The 22,082-nt window shown below is 39.7% G+C and overlaps 1 protein-coding gene across 5 annotated transcripts in view; it reads right to left on the reverse strand.

Annotated features, from left to right (window-relative positions):
- The window catches only part of ARID1B (AT-rich interaction domain 1B), a 324,234-nt gene that overhangs the window by 17,553 nt on the left and 284,599 nt on the right, over window positions 1-22,082 (reverse strand). For all 5 annotated transcript variants that reach the window (XM_088161695.1, XM_088161694.1, XM_088161696.1 and 2 more), the window contains 4 exons: window positions 16,759-16,868; window positions 15,852-16,010; window positions 9,569-9,778; window positions 5,966-6,170 (listed from right to left, as the gene is read on the reverse strand). In XM_088161695.1, coding sequence (XP_088017821.1) covers window positions 5,966-6,170; window positions 9,569-9,778; window positions 15,852-16,010; window positions 16,759-16,868 — 684 coding nt within the window. The remainder of the gene's footprint in view (window positions 1-5,965; window positions 6,171-9,568; window positions 9,779-15,851; window positions 16,011-16,758; window positions 16,869-22,082) is intronic.

Consider the following 22,082-nt stretch of genomic DNA (forward strand, 5'->3'; position numbering starts at 1 on the left):
AGTAATAAGGTTCAAAAAAAAGTTTAGGAAAAGCTCTATGATTGCATTAATACAGGAACAAGAACATTTGCAACAACTAATGCTAGAGTTTCCTGAAGGCTTTAGTGCTATAATAAAACAAAAACCCATCATATTCACAGAAAATGAGCTCTTTGTATATATGACCCCCAAGCAGGTCAAGATCATTCTTCTACACTTGAGCTTTAAACACAATTCTAGATTCTCCTAAAAAGCTTGAAAACATTTCTGAGTTTGCCAGTTTGTCACATACATCTTGCTGTATTAGAAACATGTAAGTAAACATCTTAGTGTACCCATATACTTACTGTAAATTTGGATACTGCCTAACCCTGCGTATTTCTCTTACAGTGGGCTACTAAGAAGCAATTAAGCTTTTCCCTATCCTACCTGAGCAAGAGCTTAATTCATGTCTCTAGCAAACCTAAAGGAAAAAAGTAAAAGACTTTTCAGTATTTACGGGCTGCAGGAGTGCAAAATTGTTAGTAACAATGTGTTTCATATAATCTTACATGAAGAAAGATTTACAAGAAAAAAGAAGATACCCAATTGAGAAGCTACAGGTCCAATTTCTATCTTCAGGGTGGCAGTTATAACGTTGGTTACTTTTCCTCAAGCCTCTTTCTAAATGACTGGTTATATACAGGTGAAAAATTGGAAGGCAAATGCTGTCATGAGTAGTGCAACATTTCTGGTGCTGCTTTGTTAATACACTTTGCCCCTGACCTCCATTGGATTAGGGACACTTACACAGAATAGGAACTGCAAGTGTTTCAGTCTCTGGATTAGGACTCCATCTACTAAGAAGAGCCTGTATTTCTTATTTTTTTTTCCTTAATTTTACATTTGCTAGGCTGCACTCTGAAATTTTTACATCTATTTTTGCAGGGGTTTTATTATGTTAGATATTTAATTTTGATTGTGGACATTCTGAAAGAGAAACAGTATCTTTTAGAGTGCTTCACACGCTTCAGTATTAAAACCAAGCTCTAAGAAGGAAGACAAACAACAATGCTCTTTTAGGAAAAGTAATTTCTGCATACATGATTCTGCAGCTATCTTGGGGATGTCCAGGAAAAAGAACCCTGTGGGTTCATAGCTACTGAACTCCTCATCTCACATCCACATCTAAGCAATAATTGTCTTTCAAGCTTTATAACAGATTTGTAAGAATATGCTTTTCACAATACAAAATACATCAAAACTTAAATACAATTGACATCTCGGTCAGTGAAAAGGTGAGGTCTTCCACAGTTTCCTGTGGAAGCACATGTTAATAACACATGATAGCATGCATTATTCTCTGCAACCTGGAATTATAGTACTGGCATGCCTTTTGCCTTGCAAAGCCTGCATGGCAGTAAGTACTGCTTTCAGGAAAGACCCTTTATTTACCAGAGAAGAAAAATGCAGCTAAAAAAAACCAAACATATAAAACCCTTCCCTTGCCAGCAATTTTTTCCCTTTGGAAAAAAAAAAAAAGAAAAAGGAAAGAAGAATGAAACCTCTTGAAACTTCATTAATGTGAGGCTTGACATGCTTTCTAGGATATCCCTACCTTTTGCCAGAAGCTACAAATGTATACTCTAAAGTAAACAATGGAAAGGTTACTGAAGGTTAAGTACATTCACATACTTCAGAGTGAACAGCCAGCCACCACGCTGGGAAGATAATTTACACAGCACGAACCCAGTGCCCCAGTTAGGCTGGACTGGGGGCTGCTGGCTGCTGCAGGGCCCCCCGGGCAGGGATGGATGCAGGCACAGGGACACCTCTGCCTGTCCCCCCTCCCAACCCCTGGCCCATCCATCTTCAGTGGGGATTCCCTGGCTGGCCTCATGACACGCTCCATGACATCACCTGCCTGCTAATAATAGCACTCCAGTCAGCCACCCGCCAGCAGAGACGGATGGGTTTGGTTACAGACGCCCTCACTGAATGGCTGTGTCCTGCCGTGCCGTGTCGTGTCCCCCACCATCCCCCTCCCCAAGTCTCCTTTCTCTGCTGCCAAGGAAACGCAGGCAACACACTCCTGGAGCCTTCTCGTTCCCTCTTCCCAGCACAAGCGTAGGATTTTTCCAGGTTTGCTTTAATGAAATCTCTGTTGGCATCAGGACCAGCCGCTGTTACTCACAAGCATCCTCAGCTGGACCACTTTGGCCATCCTGTTCATTCAGAACAGGATAAACTCTGAGCTTGAGAGTTGTGCACGTATAACCACACACTGCAACTAAGAATTCAGAGTGCCAGAGTACACCAACAGAAGATAACTCCTTCATGCTGAGGCTTTTTTGGATTTTTTTCCTCCAGCATCCATTAGTGCTTACAGTAATGGTGCCCATAATTCTTCTCAGTTTAGAACTTCTCACATTATTTGTGAACATTAAAGCTATCAAATGCACATGACAGGAAAAGCACTGACTTTGCACCCACTTCTGGAAAGAAGGAAGACCTACAATGCTTCTCTCTAAGGGAGTTTTCATGCAGTGAAAGCCATCAGCAGTTGACATGGACCTTGGCACAGATCCAGTGATCAGGGATCCTCCAATAGTTATTCTGTCATTGGGCATTTGCTGCAAGCCTCCACTGCTGATGGTGTTACCTGACCCAGGTAGATTTAAGCTGACACGAAGTCCTCAGCCTACCACAAACACATCACAGCCTCAGAGCAGTGCAAGGCACACTAAAACATTCAGGCCCTCACCCCTCCCCAGGAGCTTTATGAAATAGCAGAAGAGGCTCTGACAGTGATATGAAGAGCTACTGAAATGAGCACCTAATCCTAACCCTAACACCTTGGCTACTGTGCAAATCTCTGCTGATCAAGGCCAACCAGTCTGTCACTTTGCTGCTCTACTTTTTTCAACTTCTTGTAATTGCTGACACTATCATGAATTTCATTGTACATAATATTAAATTATTCACTCCTTTATGTACCATTTACCTTATTAATCATATTGTAAAAACAGAATTGATGGGAGAATCCCAAATATAGTGCTACAAGCAAATGGACAAACACATGATCCCAGACCACTGTCTCACAGTCCCATAAATTTGACTTACACATCACATCCTCTTCTGGACTGTGCTCTTCCATACGAATCTCCTCGCCATGGCTGTCACACTGTGTTTCCTAGCACTCCCTCTATGCCTGCATTCTAAAGGTCATCTGTGAGGCAGTCACATAACCACCCCTTGGATGTGAGATATCTGCAAGAACAGATTTGCTCTAAGCTGCACCTCAGCCTGCTCCCACCTTGCATAACCACCCACCTGGGAGCTACGACAACATTGGAACTGAATCCTTCTCTGTACCATAAAGGCTGCCAGTTCTGATATATTCTTATGAGTGACTGAAATATTAAATTTTAAAAATTTTATGAAGATCGGCTGACTTGTTTCACAGCATCAGCTTGTCAGAACTGGACAAAATACAACACCCTCTCCTCTGAGACAGGTCCCTCTGCTTTTCTAACAGATTAACTTCAGCCCTAATACTGTAAATAGTTCTCTGCAAATGGATTTGGCTTCTAAGTGGCTCTGCCTACACTGAGCTAACTGCACAAGAAAGGCTAATGGTTAAAGCAAGGACCTTTGGAGGCTACTGTTTCTTGTATTGGGCTCCTGCTCCCTCTGAATGCCAGAGTGACAGATTATCTAAAGTATGTCTACAACTTTGCTTCTTTTGTGCAGCTAAAATGTTAATGTTGGTATATACTAAAGGAAAAGGAACAAGAAAAAAAGCTGACTATTAAAGAGAACGGGCTTGTACTCTCTGAGGCATCTATACCTCAGCGGGATTTCATGTACTAAAGCTGATACACACTGGGAAAGCCTTTCTCCGTACAGAAGTGCAGTCCCATTCAGTGACACGAGCTCTTTTCTCTCCAACAAAACAAACCTTGAGATCCTTGCTTGCTTCCCCCTTTTCTAGTCTCTATGTCCTGCTGTGTTTTTATTTTAGAAAAATAGTTTCAGTTCTCCTCAAAGACAGCTTACTTGAATGTTATGATAAATTTAAACTTGGACTTTGCCATTTTCATTTGTAGCATCGTGATGCAAAAGGACCCTGTAAAGTGGTACATCTGACATTTCTATTCCTTTGTTTCAAGTTTACATATTTAAATAGCAATTCTTCATCTCAAAATTCAACTGATTCATGGTGATCATGCCCAAATCAACTACTGAGAGCAGTATTGGAGAGAGAAGGTAAGGGAGGAGAGAACAAAGCATAATACTCTTCCATTTTTAGAGACAGATTAATTTCTTCTTCACTGTCCTTAACAAGTCTAACCATTTCACTTCCCTCACCAGTCTTCTCAGGAGGTGACGGGCACCTCCAACAAATATTGTTTTTGTTCAGCTGTGCATATTCAGGACACTCCGTGCTTATTTCAGACAGATAAACATTTGGACTATGGGCTTTACTTCTAGTACCAAGTATTCTTTTCTATCTTCTAAACTTGAATTGCAAAGTAACCTAATCTCCTCTCTATTTAACAATCACCACAGGGGTACCTGATAACCCTAGGTTTTAATAAGGTGGAGGAAATATTTAAGTTATTACACAGAGATGTGCTTAGGAAGATTTTAACTAAACACTCCCTCAAATCCTTACACTGAATAAAACAGACTGAGAAAGATTTAAGCCTTATCACTGTTATCTTTTTCTGTAATGAGAAAGCACTATTGTAAGAGATAATCTTGGAAAGGCCAGAACTTTATTATACGATTATAAAGGTCTTTGCAATTTTCTAGTGTCCATGATAGGGTACTGAAGTCATGCAATTGCAGACTGTCTGCAGGGCTTGCTGGGTCTCTGACTCCCCACTTCCCATTTTCAGCCAGTGAACTGCACTAACAGAAATTAAATTAATTAATATTTTCCTAAATCTGTGTTCTACTGCAGGAAACTGCTGTAAACATTCCAGAAATTATATTTTCTTGGCAATAAGTGACTGCGGATGTGCCTAATATGTAATTGTGGCAGTAGCTCACAAATTTTCTCAAATTGTTTTGTTGGTCAGAAAAACTAACAACAAAAGGAGTAATCCAAAATATTAAAGGATTGTTTCACTCTTCCATGGGTAGTCCAGAAGTCAACATCTAGACTAATACTATGACTCTTCCTATGTACTTAAAATGTTTCTACTTTAAAATAGTCCTGCATTGAGTACCAACTGTGACTATCAAATCTTGAGAATCTTAAGTGACATGAATTTAGAAAGAAAACAGTGGTTTCAAACACCACACTGTAAATGCAAAAAAGAACAGTCAAAATAAAGCAATCCCAGTTCCAATTATTAAGATGAGGAGATAAAAACAGTGATTCTAATGACTTACCTGACACACAAGATTAGCAACAAAAGAACAGAGAGTGTGCCTCCAAACCAGGATATCTGGCAGTGGGGATACACTGTACTCCCAGCTCTCCATCTGCCACACACTCAACACGAGCTGCACCAGAGCAACCATGTGAGACATGCTGATCAGTCCAGCATCTGCCATCCTGCTCAAACTGAAGCCTTGCTGATCAACAGTTGTGTTGAAAAGCAGCTTCAGTCACAGCAAGGAAAGTGCAGGTCCCAGAGCCTGACCTTTAGACAAATGCACGCTCCTGTCTCACAGCAGAAACACATCCGTGCAGAACTCTGTTCTTTTTACTATGCCCGTGTCCCTGAATGTTAAGGGTACGCTGGCACACACATCTTTTTATGTTGGAGTAAGCAAGGACAAACCAGACACACAACTGTGGTGGCCCTTCAGAGCAAACTCTGATTTGACTCAGGAGCTGGCTCCAAGTTTGGGAACAAGATGCCAACGACAGGTTTTTCTTTGTTTTTTCAGCATTATCAAGACACGCTTAAAAATATATAGGTTGCAACAACCTAGTATGCCTTGCATTCAAAAAATGGTTGTGTAAGAGGCTGCAGTTTATTTCACTTACCAGGAGATGGCGGCTGAATCTTAGGTTGTTTCTTCGTATCTCCAGTGCTGAAGACTTCTGGAGGGGGCTCCTCCCCTCGTTCAATCTTGCACTCGAAGGCAAACAGGTACTGAATGTATTGTTTTTTCAGGGAGCTGGCTGCGCTGCTCGAAGTGCCAACGTTCAAGGTGGTTGCCAGCTCACGCCACTTCTTGTTTTTATTAACCTACCAAAGTAAACGGCAGAATCATTGGTTTGCAGCAAAGCGTTTTGTTTAAGTCAGGAAACAAAAAAGGGGAAAAAAAAGCACTTAATGTCTTGGTTTACTTTTTTTTTATTTTCCTCTTTTAACTAATGCTCATTACTCCCACACGCAGTAATGCACAGACAGCATTTACAGTTATAAAGCCATTAAGGAACCTGCTGATAGCTACATAAAAAGCTTTGCTTGTGGAGTCTTCTGCATGGTGCATCCTTTAAATGTCTTATGCCCTTCCAGGGCCTAAGCTCTTCAGTTAGCAATCCATCTCCAAGCAAATTCCTGCTCACTCTCTCCCTCCCTGACACCCACCCACACCCACCCCATTCTAATTAAAAATCAGCTTCTAAAATATAATTTAGAAAGCAATAACAGTGTTACTCTGCAATTTGTTTGAACATTGATATGAAAAATAATTTTTTCTCCCAAATAGCCACCAGCTGTCAAACAGTTCAGCTTGTAATTCCGGGTTCAATTCCTTTCACTTTAGTGCATCTTGCAGGGACAGATCAATGATCTTCTCTCTGGCTAGATGAGAGGCAGAGTGAAGCCAGGCCCCTTAATTAATTAAGGCAGACTTCAAACACTCACGGCTAGTCCAGCAATACTCTGTATTACAATGCTGACTGCACCACTCCACTGTGAGTCTTGTTTGCAGTGTAAGGCTGAGAATATTGAAAGACTCTGCTCACAGGTTCCTCAAACACAGCTGATCTGTAATAATAACGAAGTTCATTTGTCATCCTGGGTGATGCCACTGACTCACTCAGCTGTACCACTCTTAGCAGCCACTGCTTTTGCTCTAACACCTGATGCCTTTAAGTTCATTCAACCAGTTAAGCAATTTCTAGGTTGATCCAAGGAGCAGGGTCAGCACCAAAATAAATTGGCTTTAAACATCTGAGAAATCTCATATTTTGTGGGTAGCAATTCTGATTCCATGATGTCTGCTACTTGCCCTAAGGCCTGATATTTTAATGACGCCAACTTAATTTGCATAGCTAGAAAGATTATCATTAGCCATACTATTCCTTAGTCTGTGTGCCAGCAAAGAAAACATTTTCTTAAGTTTCTCTCAGTGTTTAATAACACTGTTTAATAACTGCTGCCAGTCAGCAAGATCTTTTGAGGATGGCATTAACAGCAAGCAGGTTGGCATGGCTATGCTAAGTGTTTTTATTTCTCTGGTACATCCTGCAAGAACCCAGGAGTTAAAGGAGACCAGATTTTCATTAACTGCCCTTGTTGAGGCCTGAAATCCAGTTACACAGCTCTTTGTGCCTACTGGCTTACAGCTAAGTGGTGCGTAATGAACACATTGCATAATGCAAACAGAAACGTTCATGCCTAAATGCCCAGTATATTGGCATTTAAAAGAAGACTGCCAGCAGCTGCTCTGCTCATGTTGGGACCCCATCAATGGCAGCTCCTCAGATGGGGAATGTGCACCTCTGCTGCACAGCTCCACTCCCTGCCACTTTCCAGGCAGAATCACAAGATGTGGAGTGCAGCAGTTGGAACAACAGCTTTTTAGGAGGGCATCACACAGATGCATTTAAATAAAACTCAGCAAGCAAAGCTCTGCACCTCTGAGTATCTCTGAACAGACAAACATAGTGACCATTCATATGGGCACACCAGCAAAACCACGAGCCCTCATTTTAAGTGTAAATTTTCACCAGTACTGAAGCACATTGTAACTCAAGCTCCTTCAAAAATCAGTCCAAGGGAACAGCATCTATTCTTTGGCAAAGCATAATGTCTGTCACTGAAAATCAACACTGAATGTCCCAAAATAAAATAAATTTCCATAATAAGCAAACATGAATGACTCTCTAGAATATCCCATCTGCCCCCCATCTTGCTCAATTTTTGATGCTAAGAGTCACACTGTGGGCACAATCACACTGTACGAGGCAGAGCAGCTGCATGATACGATTTACCTGTAATAAAGTTTCTGAGCTAAAAGTAATCAAATCCATATGATGCTGAGGGGCATGAGCTGATCACTAAAAATGTCAGGGTAACATCTCTTACCAATACACAGCATTTAACAACTGGCAGAATGAACTATATTAGGTTTCTCTGCCTTCCTTTAATAATAAGAATAGCTAAAATCTCTGGATTTGAAGGGCCAATGATCTAATTCAGTACTCAAATCCTAGGTTGTGAGGTGCACTATTAAAAATAGCTTTGAAAGGGGGACTAATTGATGTTGGACATTCCTTTCCTGAACTAACTACATAGATTATGAAAATATGTTCTGTTTTTGAGAATTGGTTTGCCATATTTTTGAATTCAGATTTTGTAATTAGTGTAGAATTTTATGTTTTAATATTACATTTTATATAATATTACACATGCATATTTATCTACATATTTGCTATGCTTAAGGCCTCATTTTGCAAGGCATTGAACAAGTGTTCTCATAAACATAGAACTCATGGATCTCTGCACTAGAAACAATAGTTTCTAGTGTCTAGCCAGTGATCCCCTAGATGCAAGGGATGCTTTGCACAAGCATCAGGCAAGCACAGGTGACTTTGAATACCAAATCTCAGACTGCAAGTACTGATCATTTTCTCCTGCTTTCCCTTTAGATGCTAAACAGTGAAACATTTCATTTTGCTCTGTGGTGAACAGCCTTATAGAACTCACAAACATTTTTCCAACATCCCTTTGCAAAACTTCAAATTAACTGGTGAGAACAAAAATGAAAGCTTCTGTCTCCCATCTGTGACTTTTTTTATTCTCAGCTCTTCCTGCTTTCATTTTCCTTCAACTCATTTAGGTAATTCACCTTTTCCTTGTAATCATTACGTTTGCAAGGCAACCCAAAATATCCTGTAAGTATTTTCCAAACAGAGTACAGTCCATGCCTAAGAAACAAATACATCGTATAGAGACACTCAGAATTAAAGGTTTGGGATGAAGGACTGTGTTTTAAGAATATGTCTGCAGCTTCTCTGGAGAGATGAACTGAATTGTCTTACAGGCTGTTATCTCCATATAAGAAAAACTGACTTAAAAATTTCTTTTTCCTTTTAGCTCTATTATCTGCTTCTTACTCGCAATTTCGATCCAGCGGCCTTTTCCTCTTTTCTTCTCTCAGGGGCATTACTAGATTCCCCTGAAAAGTCAACAATTTTATCTGTCTACAGAAATGGCCAGTCTTGGTTCAAACTCTGAAGTTTTAGGGCCATTATGCAGCCCAAAATGAACTCCAGACAGCTATCAAAGCATGAAACCATTTTCTTCAACAATATTGTCAGGGCTGAAAACCTAATGACGTATCCAGCAGGAATACTCTAGAAAAAAAAGAATATTGACTCTTTGAAGGTTCACTTTTAACCACTTCTTCTCACCTGTGCTAAACCTCCAATCTCTTTGACGCAGACATAGAGCCTGAACAGGTCCAAGGGTTTCTTGCCCACAGCTGGCAGACTGGCCACAGGTGTGCCCCTCTCCTCCATGAACGTCAGGTACCGATCCACCCACATCTTGCGCTCCGGCTCATTTCCCAGCTCGTAGACTTTAGTGATCTTCTCTCCAGTTGTGGTAGAGGAACTTGATTTCTACATTGCAAGAAGAAAAGAAAGAGTTGGGGGAAGGGTGGGAGGGGAAAGGAAAAGAAAGTAAGAAACTCACAACATTGAAAAAGAGAAGATGTCAAACAAACTAAAGCTATCACACAACAGTCAGGAATGAAGGCTACTAGTTCAGGCACAAACAGTACATTCTGTCCATATACAGAAAAGTCAGCTTTATAAATAAAGGGCCCAAACTCCCCATTTTCATATTTCTTTCACTGATCTGAACTTTGGATCCCAGAAGGCAAGTTTCTGATTTTGCCTCATGTCATTTTAAGAAGAGGTAGCTCTCACAGAGTGCTTCTCATCCACCTATCTCAAAGTGCTTTGCAAGCAACTATTTTGGTAAAATCAGAAACAAGTTTGTCCCACACAAGTTTAGAAAATCCTAAAACCAAACCAATCATCTCCTCTTTGTCCTCAAAGATAGGCTAGAAAACCTGAACGTGATCCTCTGGAGCATGAAGTGCACAAAAACAGCCTGGAGTGTGAATCATGGCAAACCAGTACCAGTACCAGACTCTCTTCAGAGTCACAAATGGCTATGCTTTATTACCGCTTCACATCACTGGTAGCCACAAAGCAAGATGAGCAAGAGTGCCTACAGTGCAAGGAGATTGGTGGCAATACTCTTTGTGAACTACCAATTAGCTGCCTGATCCAGTAAAGCTTGTAAGTAGCAAGTACTCTTCTCCCTTGATGGAGTACAGATGATACCCACATATGATATCCATCTCAGTTGTCCTACCTTGCAAAGAGGAACGTGTATTACGACTTGGGGGAAACCAAGGATGGACAGCAATCCGAGCTGAGACACCACCAGGAAAAGCAGAAGAGGTGGCAAGAGCAGAGTTCCATCTCTGTGGCAAAAAGGCAGGAGTGAACCTGCTTTCCTACTGCTCCTTGGACTTTACTAATGGAAGCTAATGGAAGCTTGTGTGATGTTTGATTCTCTTTTCTTCTCTATTTTTTTTTAATGTATAAACAGCAGAAAGCACTGAGGCTGCTACACAAGCTATAAATTCTCACTCTATCTTTTCAGTGCAATGTAACCCTGTGAGCTGGGCTCTGTGCCATGTATGGACAGACTCTGTCACAGACCCTACCCGAGCTGCCTCAGCTCTGACAGCAGAGAGGGGCTGCTGCTACAGCAGAAAGATCCTCCTACTTGCAGAAAGTGAACTGATTTGCTCAGCAGTGGAAGATGGGAGTGGTTCAGAATTAAACACAAGGGAAAAAGATTGACATAAAGCTTTGGGAAGGGAGCCAAACATGTGAAGGGAAACATATCCTTTATGTCTGTACAGTAAAAGCCTAAACTTTGTTGTTGATTGCAGTAGACACTTCTTAAAACTCATCTAGTCAATCACTCTTTCCCTCCTTTGCCTTTTCCTTACTTTGAACTGAAGACAGACTATTGTCAAGTAAACAGAAACTCATTCCTAGTTGTTCATCTCTAAAAAGGATCCTCAGTGTACCTCACAGATGCTACAGAACCACTCACTTTGTCCATGTCCCCACATAGTGGTGAGGCCTGGCACTCAACACTATGAAAGGGATACAGCAGAGTAGAACCCCACTGCCAATGATTTCAAGAGCATTGCCACCATTCATCTTGCATGTTAGCCTGGAAAATATGACAGACTCTGTATCTCCTTCCAGCTATCAGCTGCAATTTGGCAAAACTGGAAGAGAGTCAGGAGAAAAGAAACATGAAGCCAAGGGGGGTGACCTAGCAGTTCCATGAGCCATTGCTGTTCTTTGCAGAGAGCGGATATTAATTTTAATTAAATAAACAGTCTCCTTTAAAGTTTTCTGCCTTGCTGACACTGTAACTTCTTCACAGCAATCCTTCCTACAGACAGATATGATTACCTTTCTTAGAAATGAGGTGCATGCCTGAATTTACTTCAGCCAGACTCAGTTGCATTACAACTCCTACTGAAGTGAGAGTCAGGGCTAAATTTGTTTTATTAATACTAAGTGGCTGGCAGGAAATACATTGACATGAATCCTGCAGATTATGCAAAAAAAGCACAAACTGATTCTGTAATAGCAACCAATTTACTGAAAGCATCACTTGCTATGTATCTGGCTGTTCAAGAAAATCAGTTTAACTCTTAGGAACAAATACACTTTGTCAAAGTTTAGGGGGTTTTTTGGGTGGTAAAAAGGGGGAAGTAGGGAAATCTGTTGCTACTAATTTGTTGTTGTGGTGAGCACCAGATACATGATCACAGGCTTGAACACCTGAATAAACTGGAACTACCCACTACCTTTTGCAGTAAGTAAAAAATTACTCTGCTGCTCGCCAGCATCAATTTTAATCTAACACTTAAGATGCCCCAGAACTCTACAAAAAGGAAGGTGGGAAATTCCAACTTTTATCCATTAAATTTTCCATATGCTTATATTGTAACATATGAGGCAACAAAATAGTTCCTGTTTAGCTTCTATGGTGAACCATGACTAAGAAAGTTCATATTTACCAGTCTTAGGGTTTCATTTCTATATGTTAAGATTCACTTTTCTAAATCAGAATCAGAGCAGAAAGGAAACAGTTAAGAATTTTTCTTTCTGCATTTTTCTTCTATACATCTCAAATGATGCTGCTTTTCAGCAGTGTGGCAGCAAGCTCTAAAATGACAGTATAATCTGAAAACTTTTCACAGCTTACAGAAGGTAAGAAGTGTTTCTTACTGTGTGAGCTTTCAGGTTGTCATGCTTTGTAAAATGGGTGCAATTTTCTTCTAAAATGAAATGTTAACTTTAGAAGAATGCACTGGAGGGAAGAATGCTATTCCTCAAGAGTAAAGATATTTTTCTCTTCTCTATTTTTATAAATGTAAACGGATAAAAATGACAGATGTGTGCAAGCTAGTCTACACAAAAACAAACTTCAGTTTCACATGGGCAGGTTCAGCTGGAAGCCTAAATTTACCTATAAATATTAAATATTAAACCTTATAAAACAAGGGTTTAAAAGAGAAAGATCCCATTTGAAACTAAAATGAGCACATCCCAGGCAATGCTGGAAGAACACACATCACGACCTTTTCTTCTGTTAAGTATGTTGATAATTTTGGCGACAGAAGAATGCTAATGCAAACCTGTGGTAGATATCTTTACTGACTTAGTTATATCCTACTCTGCCTGCAATCCCCAGCACTCTTCCACATGATATACTGGCAGTGTATAAATGGGTGATTAAAAAAACTCCACCAAAGTATGTGGATACCAAAGCCAGTTCCCATACTAAATCTGACAAAACCCATACTTTCTTTTCAATACACCTACCCATTATTAAAACTGTATTATGTGCAGACCCTTGTATGGTGAGGCTGTAGAATCCTTCAGAGCAACACAAATTTCTGTAGGAGTTATTTTCACATGAAAGGCAGTGGTAGTTGCTTCTTTACATATCTTTAAGGATCTATATTTATACAATTATCTACTGCTCCCTTCACTGACTTCAATGAAGAATTTGCCAATATTACATGTGTTACACAGACCTCTCTTACTACAGAACAGAGCGTGCATACACAGGCAGCTAAAACTGCCAAAGTCCAATCCCTGGCAGAGGCTTGTGCAGGACAAATTCCTTTGCCAAGATTTCATCCTGCAGGACTCAGGAGACCCCTCCCAGCTAGCACCATGGAGGTGTAGTACTGTTCAGGTGTATTCACTGTCTTCTTCATGGGTACCTATGGACAGCATTTCATGGGGTTTTCATAACCTACTGTTTTACTCATGTGGCAATGACGCTGCATAGTTTACACCCACACTTGAAATGTCTCTTTGAAAGACTTTTAGAACTACCTCACCACTGTCAGGGATGCACATTATATGGAAAACTGGCAGAGCAGACGTGTCCTTCTCCTGACATACCCAAAGAGGCCTCAAAACCTAATGTTCAACAGCTCTTTCTCCATATTTTCTCATGCCTCACTTCCACACAAAACAGCTGAAAGAGAGGATCCACTTAGTAGGATCACAGGGATACCTTGAAGTGAATCAGAGACCATTCACCCCTGCTTTTATCCTCTACTGGAATGGACAAGTTGTAGCACATGAAGCAGCTCTGGGATTTAATGAACCAATTCAGGCTGTTTTCAAGTGTAACGAAATGCCTGCAATCAATCGTTCCAGTCTATGTCAGCTGCTGTTGAAGTCGATGAAGTTATCCAATCCACTGGCCTTCATAGGTAAAAAGGGATCAGCTCATTTGCAGCACTTATTTTTCTATCATTCCAAAGCACTGTATTTATCCATGTCTAACTGAAGCTTTTGGAGAGAAGGACATTCAGAAGAAATTGAAAGCATACATTTCCTCATTTATTTTTTCCAGTGTTATACTCTATCAATAATCTATACTTTATTTACTCAAAAAAACCTCTGCATATGTTCACGATGACTCCAGGATTTCTATGCAATGAGCTCAGGAATGCATTGTTGTTTGGTTGTAGAGGAAGCACTCGATGTGTTAGACAGCCTGTGCAATAACTCTCTTGCTTTCCTCCAGAAAACTGCCCAAACAAGCAATACCTCAAACATTACTACAAAGAAAACGAACAGAATTTTTGGTGTCACCCTATTACAAATGCTTTTAAGAAAAAGAGGAGACCTTGTGGGAACAAGTAACATCAGCTGCCTTCTGAGATTCAAAGTTGCTGTCAAATGAACATCCAAAGATTTTAAGTGGTGCATTTCATGCCATGCTGCCCCCTTGCTCAGGGGATTCTGTAAATATCTGGGTTTTGGATGGTTAGATCTCTTCTCCTCTGATTGGCCTCCCTCTGTTTGCCCTGAGATGTACTCTTTAACATATCACTTTGTAAAAGTAGTTATCAAAGAATCATTGCTAATTTAAGTGCACTTCAACACTGGGGAAAACCCCTTTTATATTCTGCATAAGAATATGTTACATTATCTTTTCTACAGAGAAATAACGATCATTTCTGCTTTTGATAAAAAGAAGTGTGAGGAACAACATATATATTCCTAATTATAAAAAAAAAACCAAAGCAAAAATGACCAGATGGACATTTGCTCCCCACACACCATTACCACCTTATGTTTGCATTCTCTTTTCTATATATGTATATACATTTTCTAGGTGTGTGCATGTATGCAGATAGAAAGATAGATGATGAAATTTGGTTTTAGCTCCACACATGTCTTTCAGGTTTTTCTTTACAACCTGTATGAGAATTATTAAACATTACTCATCTAAAAAATAGTTTTCTAAAAATGTACATGCATCAAGGTCTTTTTTCAGCTCACAGTCTGGGTTATTTAAAAATAACCAAATGAAACAAATTAGAAACAACTTTGGTTTAGACTGTGCCTTGACAGCCTAATGGCTGTATTTCCAAATACACAATTCAAAATAATAAATGTTTAAAAAATATAAATGGCAACTTTTCTGTGGTGCTGAGTCCATAATTTAACTTTTGATGGGTATTAGTTTCAACAGGGGAGAAGATTTCTCAATTTGTTTTGGTTTTTTTTTTTTTTTTTTTTTTGTTTTTTTTTTTTTTTTTTTTTTTTTTTGTTTTTTTTTTTGGTTTTTTTTTTTTTTTTGTTTTTTTTTTCTTTCCCCCCTAAATCGTCCTAGTAAAGACAAGTGCAGCAACCAGAGTGAAGTCAGTTGTGCAAAGGAGTTTGGGCCCAGGAACAGAAATGGAATTGTTCTTAACAACACAGTTGGCATGCTTGGAAGCTGATGCATTACAGGAAGGATGTTTTCTTCACAACAATTGCTGTTTTACCAGACAGCACACTTGCATGATGCACACAATTTTACTCTTTCTGATTTCAAAGTACTGTTGGGACAAATTTTGCCCTTGGATAAGCATGCTCAGGCCCCACTGAAGCCAGGCAGTGGAACTTACAGTCATGTGTCCGAGAGCAGAATTTGTACCCAGTGTTATAAAGAAAGAAAACTGTTTAGTGGATAAATAATAAAGAAAAGGAATTTACAAAACAAACAAGCAAGCATTAAAATATAATTAATTACAAAAAATAAACAAAAACCAAAATAACCAGAGCCACTTACAGGGCTTGATGGAGTCTTTGGCCAGCCTGGGCTGCTAATGCTATCACTTTCATCTCCATGAAATGAGGAGATGCTAGCAGAGCTTGGGGACATTGGGGAAGGGACTGGCAGGTTGCCTGGGGTTGGGGGCTGAGAAATACCCTGAGAGCTGTAGCTATCCTGTGGTAGAGGAATACAAAAAAAAAAAAATATGACAAAGGCAGGGCAAACTTTATTTAAAACAAAAAAAATACATCCAGTTTAACAGACTGACCAATTATTATATATAAAATATATATAAACAGAGAGACACATACAGAAAACACACACATATATAAATATATTTATATATATATAAAAGGTATTAAAACAACATTGTTAATTAGTATAATTTGGAAAGTTTGCTGGATGCTTGGCTAAAGTCATTAAGCCACCATGCTTACTTCAAGCTTGCATGAAATGCTAAGCATGGGTTTCCCATTATGAAAGAAACAAACAAAAACAAGCCGTTCACCTTATTTAATCAAATAAGGCAGGAAAGCAAAATATTAAAGCATGTTGCTGCTGCAGCCAAAACAGGAAGCTATAACTGAAGGCAGAGAAAAATGGCTGCAAGGACTGAAACCAGGCAAGACCCTTCTTTCCCACCCACCTGGCACAGCCAAATGCCCACGCAACTTTTGGGCTTGGGATGCTTTGCCCCAGCAAGTTAAAATGCCGTAAGAACTAGTAACTTTCAGATCCACACAATGAAGGAAAAAAAAACCGAAAAAAAAAAAGAAAGAAACAAACAAAAGAAAGAGATTGCACGTGAATGGAAAGGCATGCAGGAAAGAACAAAAGTGGGTAGGCCAAAACCAGGAGATGAAGGACAACACGGCAGACTGTGCGGGCGGAACCAACACCACGTGCGGAAGGTGGTAAATACCTTTGACTTGCTCTCGGGCTGGGGGGCTCCTTCTTCTTTGCCATCTGCTTTGAGAGGAAGGGGAAGTTTGGACTCACCAGGTGTCATCATATCTGCAAGACCCATAGGTGCTAATCGAAAACAGGAGAAAGAGTTAAGCATGACTGTGTTTGGCTTTGTAGGAAAAAACACTCTTCCTGCTGCACGGTTGTGGCACCACGTAAAGGAGAGGTTTTCCCACCTCTGTCCTGTTATTCTAGCATCCGGAAACCTGGAAACCTCTTCAGTTGAATTGAGGAAACAAAGGAGAACGAAAGAAGAGAATACAAGCACCATACAACAACAACCACCACTTAACAGAGTAGAGTTCATTCTTCATGCTGCTGGTGCTCTTCAACTATCTGCATTTGACCACAATATTTTAACACAACAAGTCTATTTTAATTACTGTACTCTCCCTTTAGCAATAGACAAATATAAATGAGAACAACGCACATTCTGCTTGCCATGTTGAATCCAAGAAAAAAACTGAATTTTCCAATTACATCTGTATTAAGGCTGGTGTCCAGCAGATAATTCCTGCCCCTACCGACTTCAATATGAATGGCTCAGCCACTGTGAGCCTTAACTACAGAATTACAAGCTGTAAACCATGCTCTGTTGGAGAACCAGCACTCAGCTTCCTCCTCCTGCCAAAATGAGGTGGGACTATAACGAACACACAAATGTCTTTCTCTGATAATGGCATGCAGTTGGCTTCCCAGGGGTACAAGGAGTTTAAGGGTATTTTTTATTTGAAGATACATGTGCCAAGTATAGTAATATTGCTGCTGAGCTGCTGGGTTCCTGGATTTCTAGAAAGATGCAGGAAGAAACATTCAGACAAATAGACAGAAAATACTGGGCAGACAAATGCTAGGAGGTGCCATGACACTGAATCAATGCAAATAACCAGAAAACAGCAGCAAGACACCAGGTGATTCTTTGCCTGCTGAAAACCATGTGCACAGCATTTGTGAAAGACAGGATTACCTTCCCTTTTTCTCCTTTTAATCCCCCTCATGCCCTTTTTTCAAAGGATATGAGGTACAGAATAACCTCAAAGACAATAAAAAAGAAAAAATATATATCCCAAATGTAAAAATGTAAGAATCAGTGAAGCATCATTGTCTTTACCAGAGTAGCGTGGCTCTCGCAAAATGACAGTGCTGGCTTGCACCAGGCAGCAGGCACACTGCACAGCGAGCCAAAGATAGGAGGGGGAAAAGAAGCTTTAAAAATACTTCACAGATTGCCCACTACAAAATGATTATTGCACATATTCATGTATTACTATGTTTTAGAAAATAATTAGTTTTAATTACAGCAGTGAGAGCATGAGCAGGACTCTAGCGAATATGCTGGCAAGCTTTGCAGTGCTAATTTGCTAATATCTTTAGCATCACTGCAGGTTGAGACTCTGGCTCTGCCAAAAAAACCTACCCAGCCATGTGCCATGTGAGTTTACAACTGTATGCTCAATATCCAGCTTTGAACTGCCGGTGTTTTTCATGGGCACATTTTCTTGTTTTTTCAAAGCACATTTGTCGCCCAATCAAGCCCTTAAAGTCATCACAACACATAAATCATAACTGAGTTAAAAAAAAAAAAATACTTGCAATACTTCAGACTTCAAGAATTGGAACAAAAAGCCTTTTACAAGTGATGCAGCTGCAGAGAAAAATCTATTGGGATCAGCTAAAAATGCTGTTATTTTTATGTATGTGTGTGAAATCTCAACAAAACAGCCAGTAAACATGCTACTAGGAAGTCAGCATCCACTAAGCATTTGATTTGTATGCATTTTGCCCTTAAATTCTGCTTGAGAAGCTGGGGCAGCTTGTGACCATTCTCAAGAGAAGGATGGCAGCCTAACACTTATGTACAAAATGGTCAAATATATGCCACAGTGTGGCTTCAAACTGGGATGCAGAACTGTTATACAAAATCCATTTTAATAGTTAACACATTTCATGCTGTGAAAGTGCTAAAAAAGAAGTCTTGGGCTTTAGTTTCAAAGCAAGCAAAGCCGACCCTTCCCCTATAAAGCAATTTTAGAGAGGTCAAACAAAGCGAAGTTAATGATCACACTTCTTCACCAGAATTCTGCATAGCTAAATCCTCTGCTGATATCTCACTTTTATCTAGTTGGCACATCATATTTCTATTATAAAGAATTTAAAAATTGTGTCCACTTCTGGCAGTCCTGTTTCCATCAGAACTCTCCTATGAAATCTTTGCTCCAGAGGAGTTTAACTTAACATCCCATATAAATGGCTAGTAACTCCCATCTGCTGATTATAACACACTTTCTGACTCTATCAGTCATGCTTAGAAACGTAAAAATACAGGTTCATTTTGGCTTTTGACTATTTCTTGCTGGCATATGCAAATGCAACTATCAGGAATTGGAGACAATTATGAAAAAAATAATAAAGTTACCCACATTCTGTTTCACATTTTATTCTAAATTATTTAGCTCATCTACATTCTTTCTTTCTACCTCTAAGAGATGAACTGCAAGCATTTTACTGGCAAACTGCAAGGTTGCCTATTTTCCCTATAGCTTTTACCCAGGATGTTTCCACAGCTATTTTTTTATCTGCTGTTGAAATGCTGTTTCGTAACTTCTTGCAAACATACTCTCCAGCGATTTGTGAGAAGACATTCTTTCACTTTTTTTAGCTAAGCAGTACAGCAAGAACATTGTTTTGACCCTTTCTGAGCAGTGAAATACTGTTATTGTCACGAAACTGCTAAAATAAGACACAGTCTCTTTCTACACAGGTACTAATAATTCTGCCTGTGAAGTGCAGACCAAAAGGAGAAAACATTGTAGAGAGGAGGGTAACAGGGAATCTTGACTCAAGAAGTGTTGTGGCGTACTGTGAATAGGTTTCAAGTACTAGCCTCTGGCTTATTATAAGAATTTAAGAGCTAGAATGATTTCAAAAAGCAAGTATAGGTCAAGGTCCTGAATTAACTATTCCACACTGAATTTAATGTACTCAAAGGCAGATATTGACATGAGTAAAACTGCAGCAAAGAATTCTTTTTTGCTAAAGGCTGCTCTACCAGTCCCAGAAGATGATGAAATACTGTAGAAGCAGCAATATACAAACATTGTTTTTCTCTTTATTGCTAGTGTGATAACAAATCATGCTCTACAAAACAGAATACTCCCTCCTCTCTCCCTTGTAATGTAATACATTCCTCTCTCCCCTCCAACCCTCTCACTCTCCCTCTGCAAAAAAAGGAGAAGAAAATGCAAAAGCAGTGAATTAGTGACTGTGGAGTTGATGAGAGGATCCCCACTGCTTTGATGCCCAGTGAAAAAACAGAAGAGGGACAACAGCAGTGCCCAGTGTCCTGCCATGAATGATCCCCCAGATCTGAGATGAGTGCAGCTCGAGGTGGTTGGGGACTTTATCTGAAAAGGATGAGTGAGCCACCAGGGATTTCTGTGCCACACTGCCTTTCTGCTGACAAGTCTTGTCGAAGGAATGACAAATACAAGCAGTTTAGGACATGGGCATGTCTATGCCAGGTGCTGACTGGATTTACAGTCACACAATGGCCACTGGATCACAGTCATCACTTGTTTGGAATATAGGTGATGGGACACTTCAGCTGTTACCACCTACTGACAACCTCCAGAAAGTTTATCTAAATGTGCATTAATAGCTCCTATAAGGATGTGCATTAGAGGAAAAAAAACCTCCTGAAATAAACTGAGGTATCCATTTTTCAGAAAAATACAACCAAGCTGTGAAACAGAAAAAAACAAAGTAAGTTTCTAAAAAATATTTCACCTGCATAAATATTGCTTTTCCTGTTAGAGGTTCATCCAAATAAATACCAAGTCAAATATACAGCATATGGATGATTTTTAGTATTATTTTAAAGAGTGTCCACTTAATTCCTTTAGTGTAAATAATTTTTCCTAGAATTTCACATTTTATGTAAACTATTGTGATGTTAAAAGTCAATTTGGTGTAACAATACCCAGAAGAAGAAATGTTTCAGTAAGAGAGAGGTACTGAAATAAGGAAAGTATCCTTGAGCAGTAAGGAGATTAATGCCTTTTTATTGATTTGTTCATCTCTAAAGGTAGCAGAGATTGTAAATGCCAGTTTCTATGCAAGAACAACATGGAAACCTGGAAATACTTGCTTTCCAATATGGAAAGTAAGATATAAACTTCATATTGCTCCTTTTTAAAGATAATTTTACTAGAATTAACAAAGCTCACAGCATGAGCTATATTTGGGATTGTAAATTTCCTGTTTATTATATGCATTTTTAAAGCTGGAATTTGAAAAATAGGGGAAAAAGTCTAAAATATATATGGGTAATGTGAACTCATACAATAAAAGGACAGCGGCAGTTATACAATTTTTCTGAATGGCAGTTTGTTCCATAATTGTGAAGGGATTTTGACACCTTTTTCCTGAAGCTTTTGTTATTGCTATGGATGGAATACTCTATTAGAAGAATCTGTCTTCTTTGATCTTGTAATTTCTGTGTTCCTAAACCACTCTGCATCAGCAGAAGCTGGTGATCTGCTGTTTGATCCACAGTCACTGCTGAAGTATCAGGATGCATAACTGCAGCATGATTTTCCTTTCAATTGTGACATTAATTAAAAAAAGAAACTAAAGACAAAAGGATCAACTGGTAATGAGGAGTTAGAAACACTACTAAAAATGGGTGACAAAACCTGTGTTAGACATAGCTGTACTGAAGCTCCAACACCTTATGAAAACAATGCCATCAGTTATCAGCAATCTTCTCCTATTTTAGAGTAAAACTTAAAAGTGCATTTTATTGAAATGAAAGACTCACCACCCTCCCTCACAACGGGCAACAAAACTGCACCCTTCAAAGCCCAGACAATGAAGAAACTAACTTCTCCCTATTGCTCACCTTAGGTTTTTACTGGCCCCGAACTGAAACCACAGTTGTTGATGCTCAGTGAATGTGAGCAGGTTAACCAATGCCTTCACTCCAGCAGCAGCCACTCAGCTGCTCGTGGTTTTAGCCCCCCACATTGGCTGAACCCTGGTTTATCTGACAGGTGTGTGATTTTACACTAATGGGGCAGGGAGGAAGGGGAGGCTAAGGAGCCACAAAGCTGAATTGGTCTTCCTGCCACAGAACATGCCCCTAAATAGGTATAATCTGTAGGTTCTCCACCTCATCAAATGCAGGGCCAGAGCTGACCCTAAAGTGCACCCCCAGCTCAAGGAATTATCATTAAAAGTACTGTATTTACACTTGTCTTAAGCTTCCATTTTTTTGACCCT

Source organism: Sturnus vulgaris, chromosome 3 (assembly GCF_052056855.1).
Source record: "Sturnus vulgaris isolate bStuVul1 chromosome 3, bStuVul1.hap1, whole genome shotgun sequence".
Lineage (NCBI taxonomy): Eukaryota > Metazoa > Chordata > Aves > Passeriformes > Sturnidae > Sturnus > Sturnus vulgaris.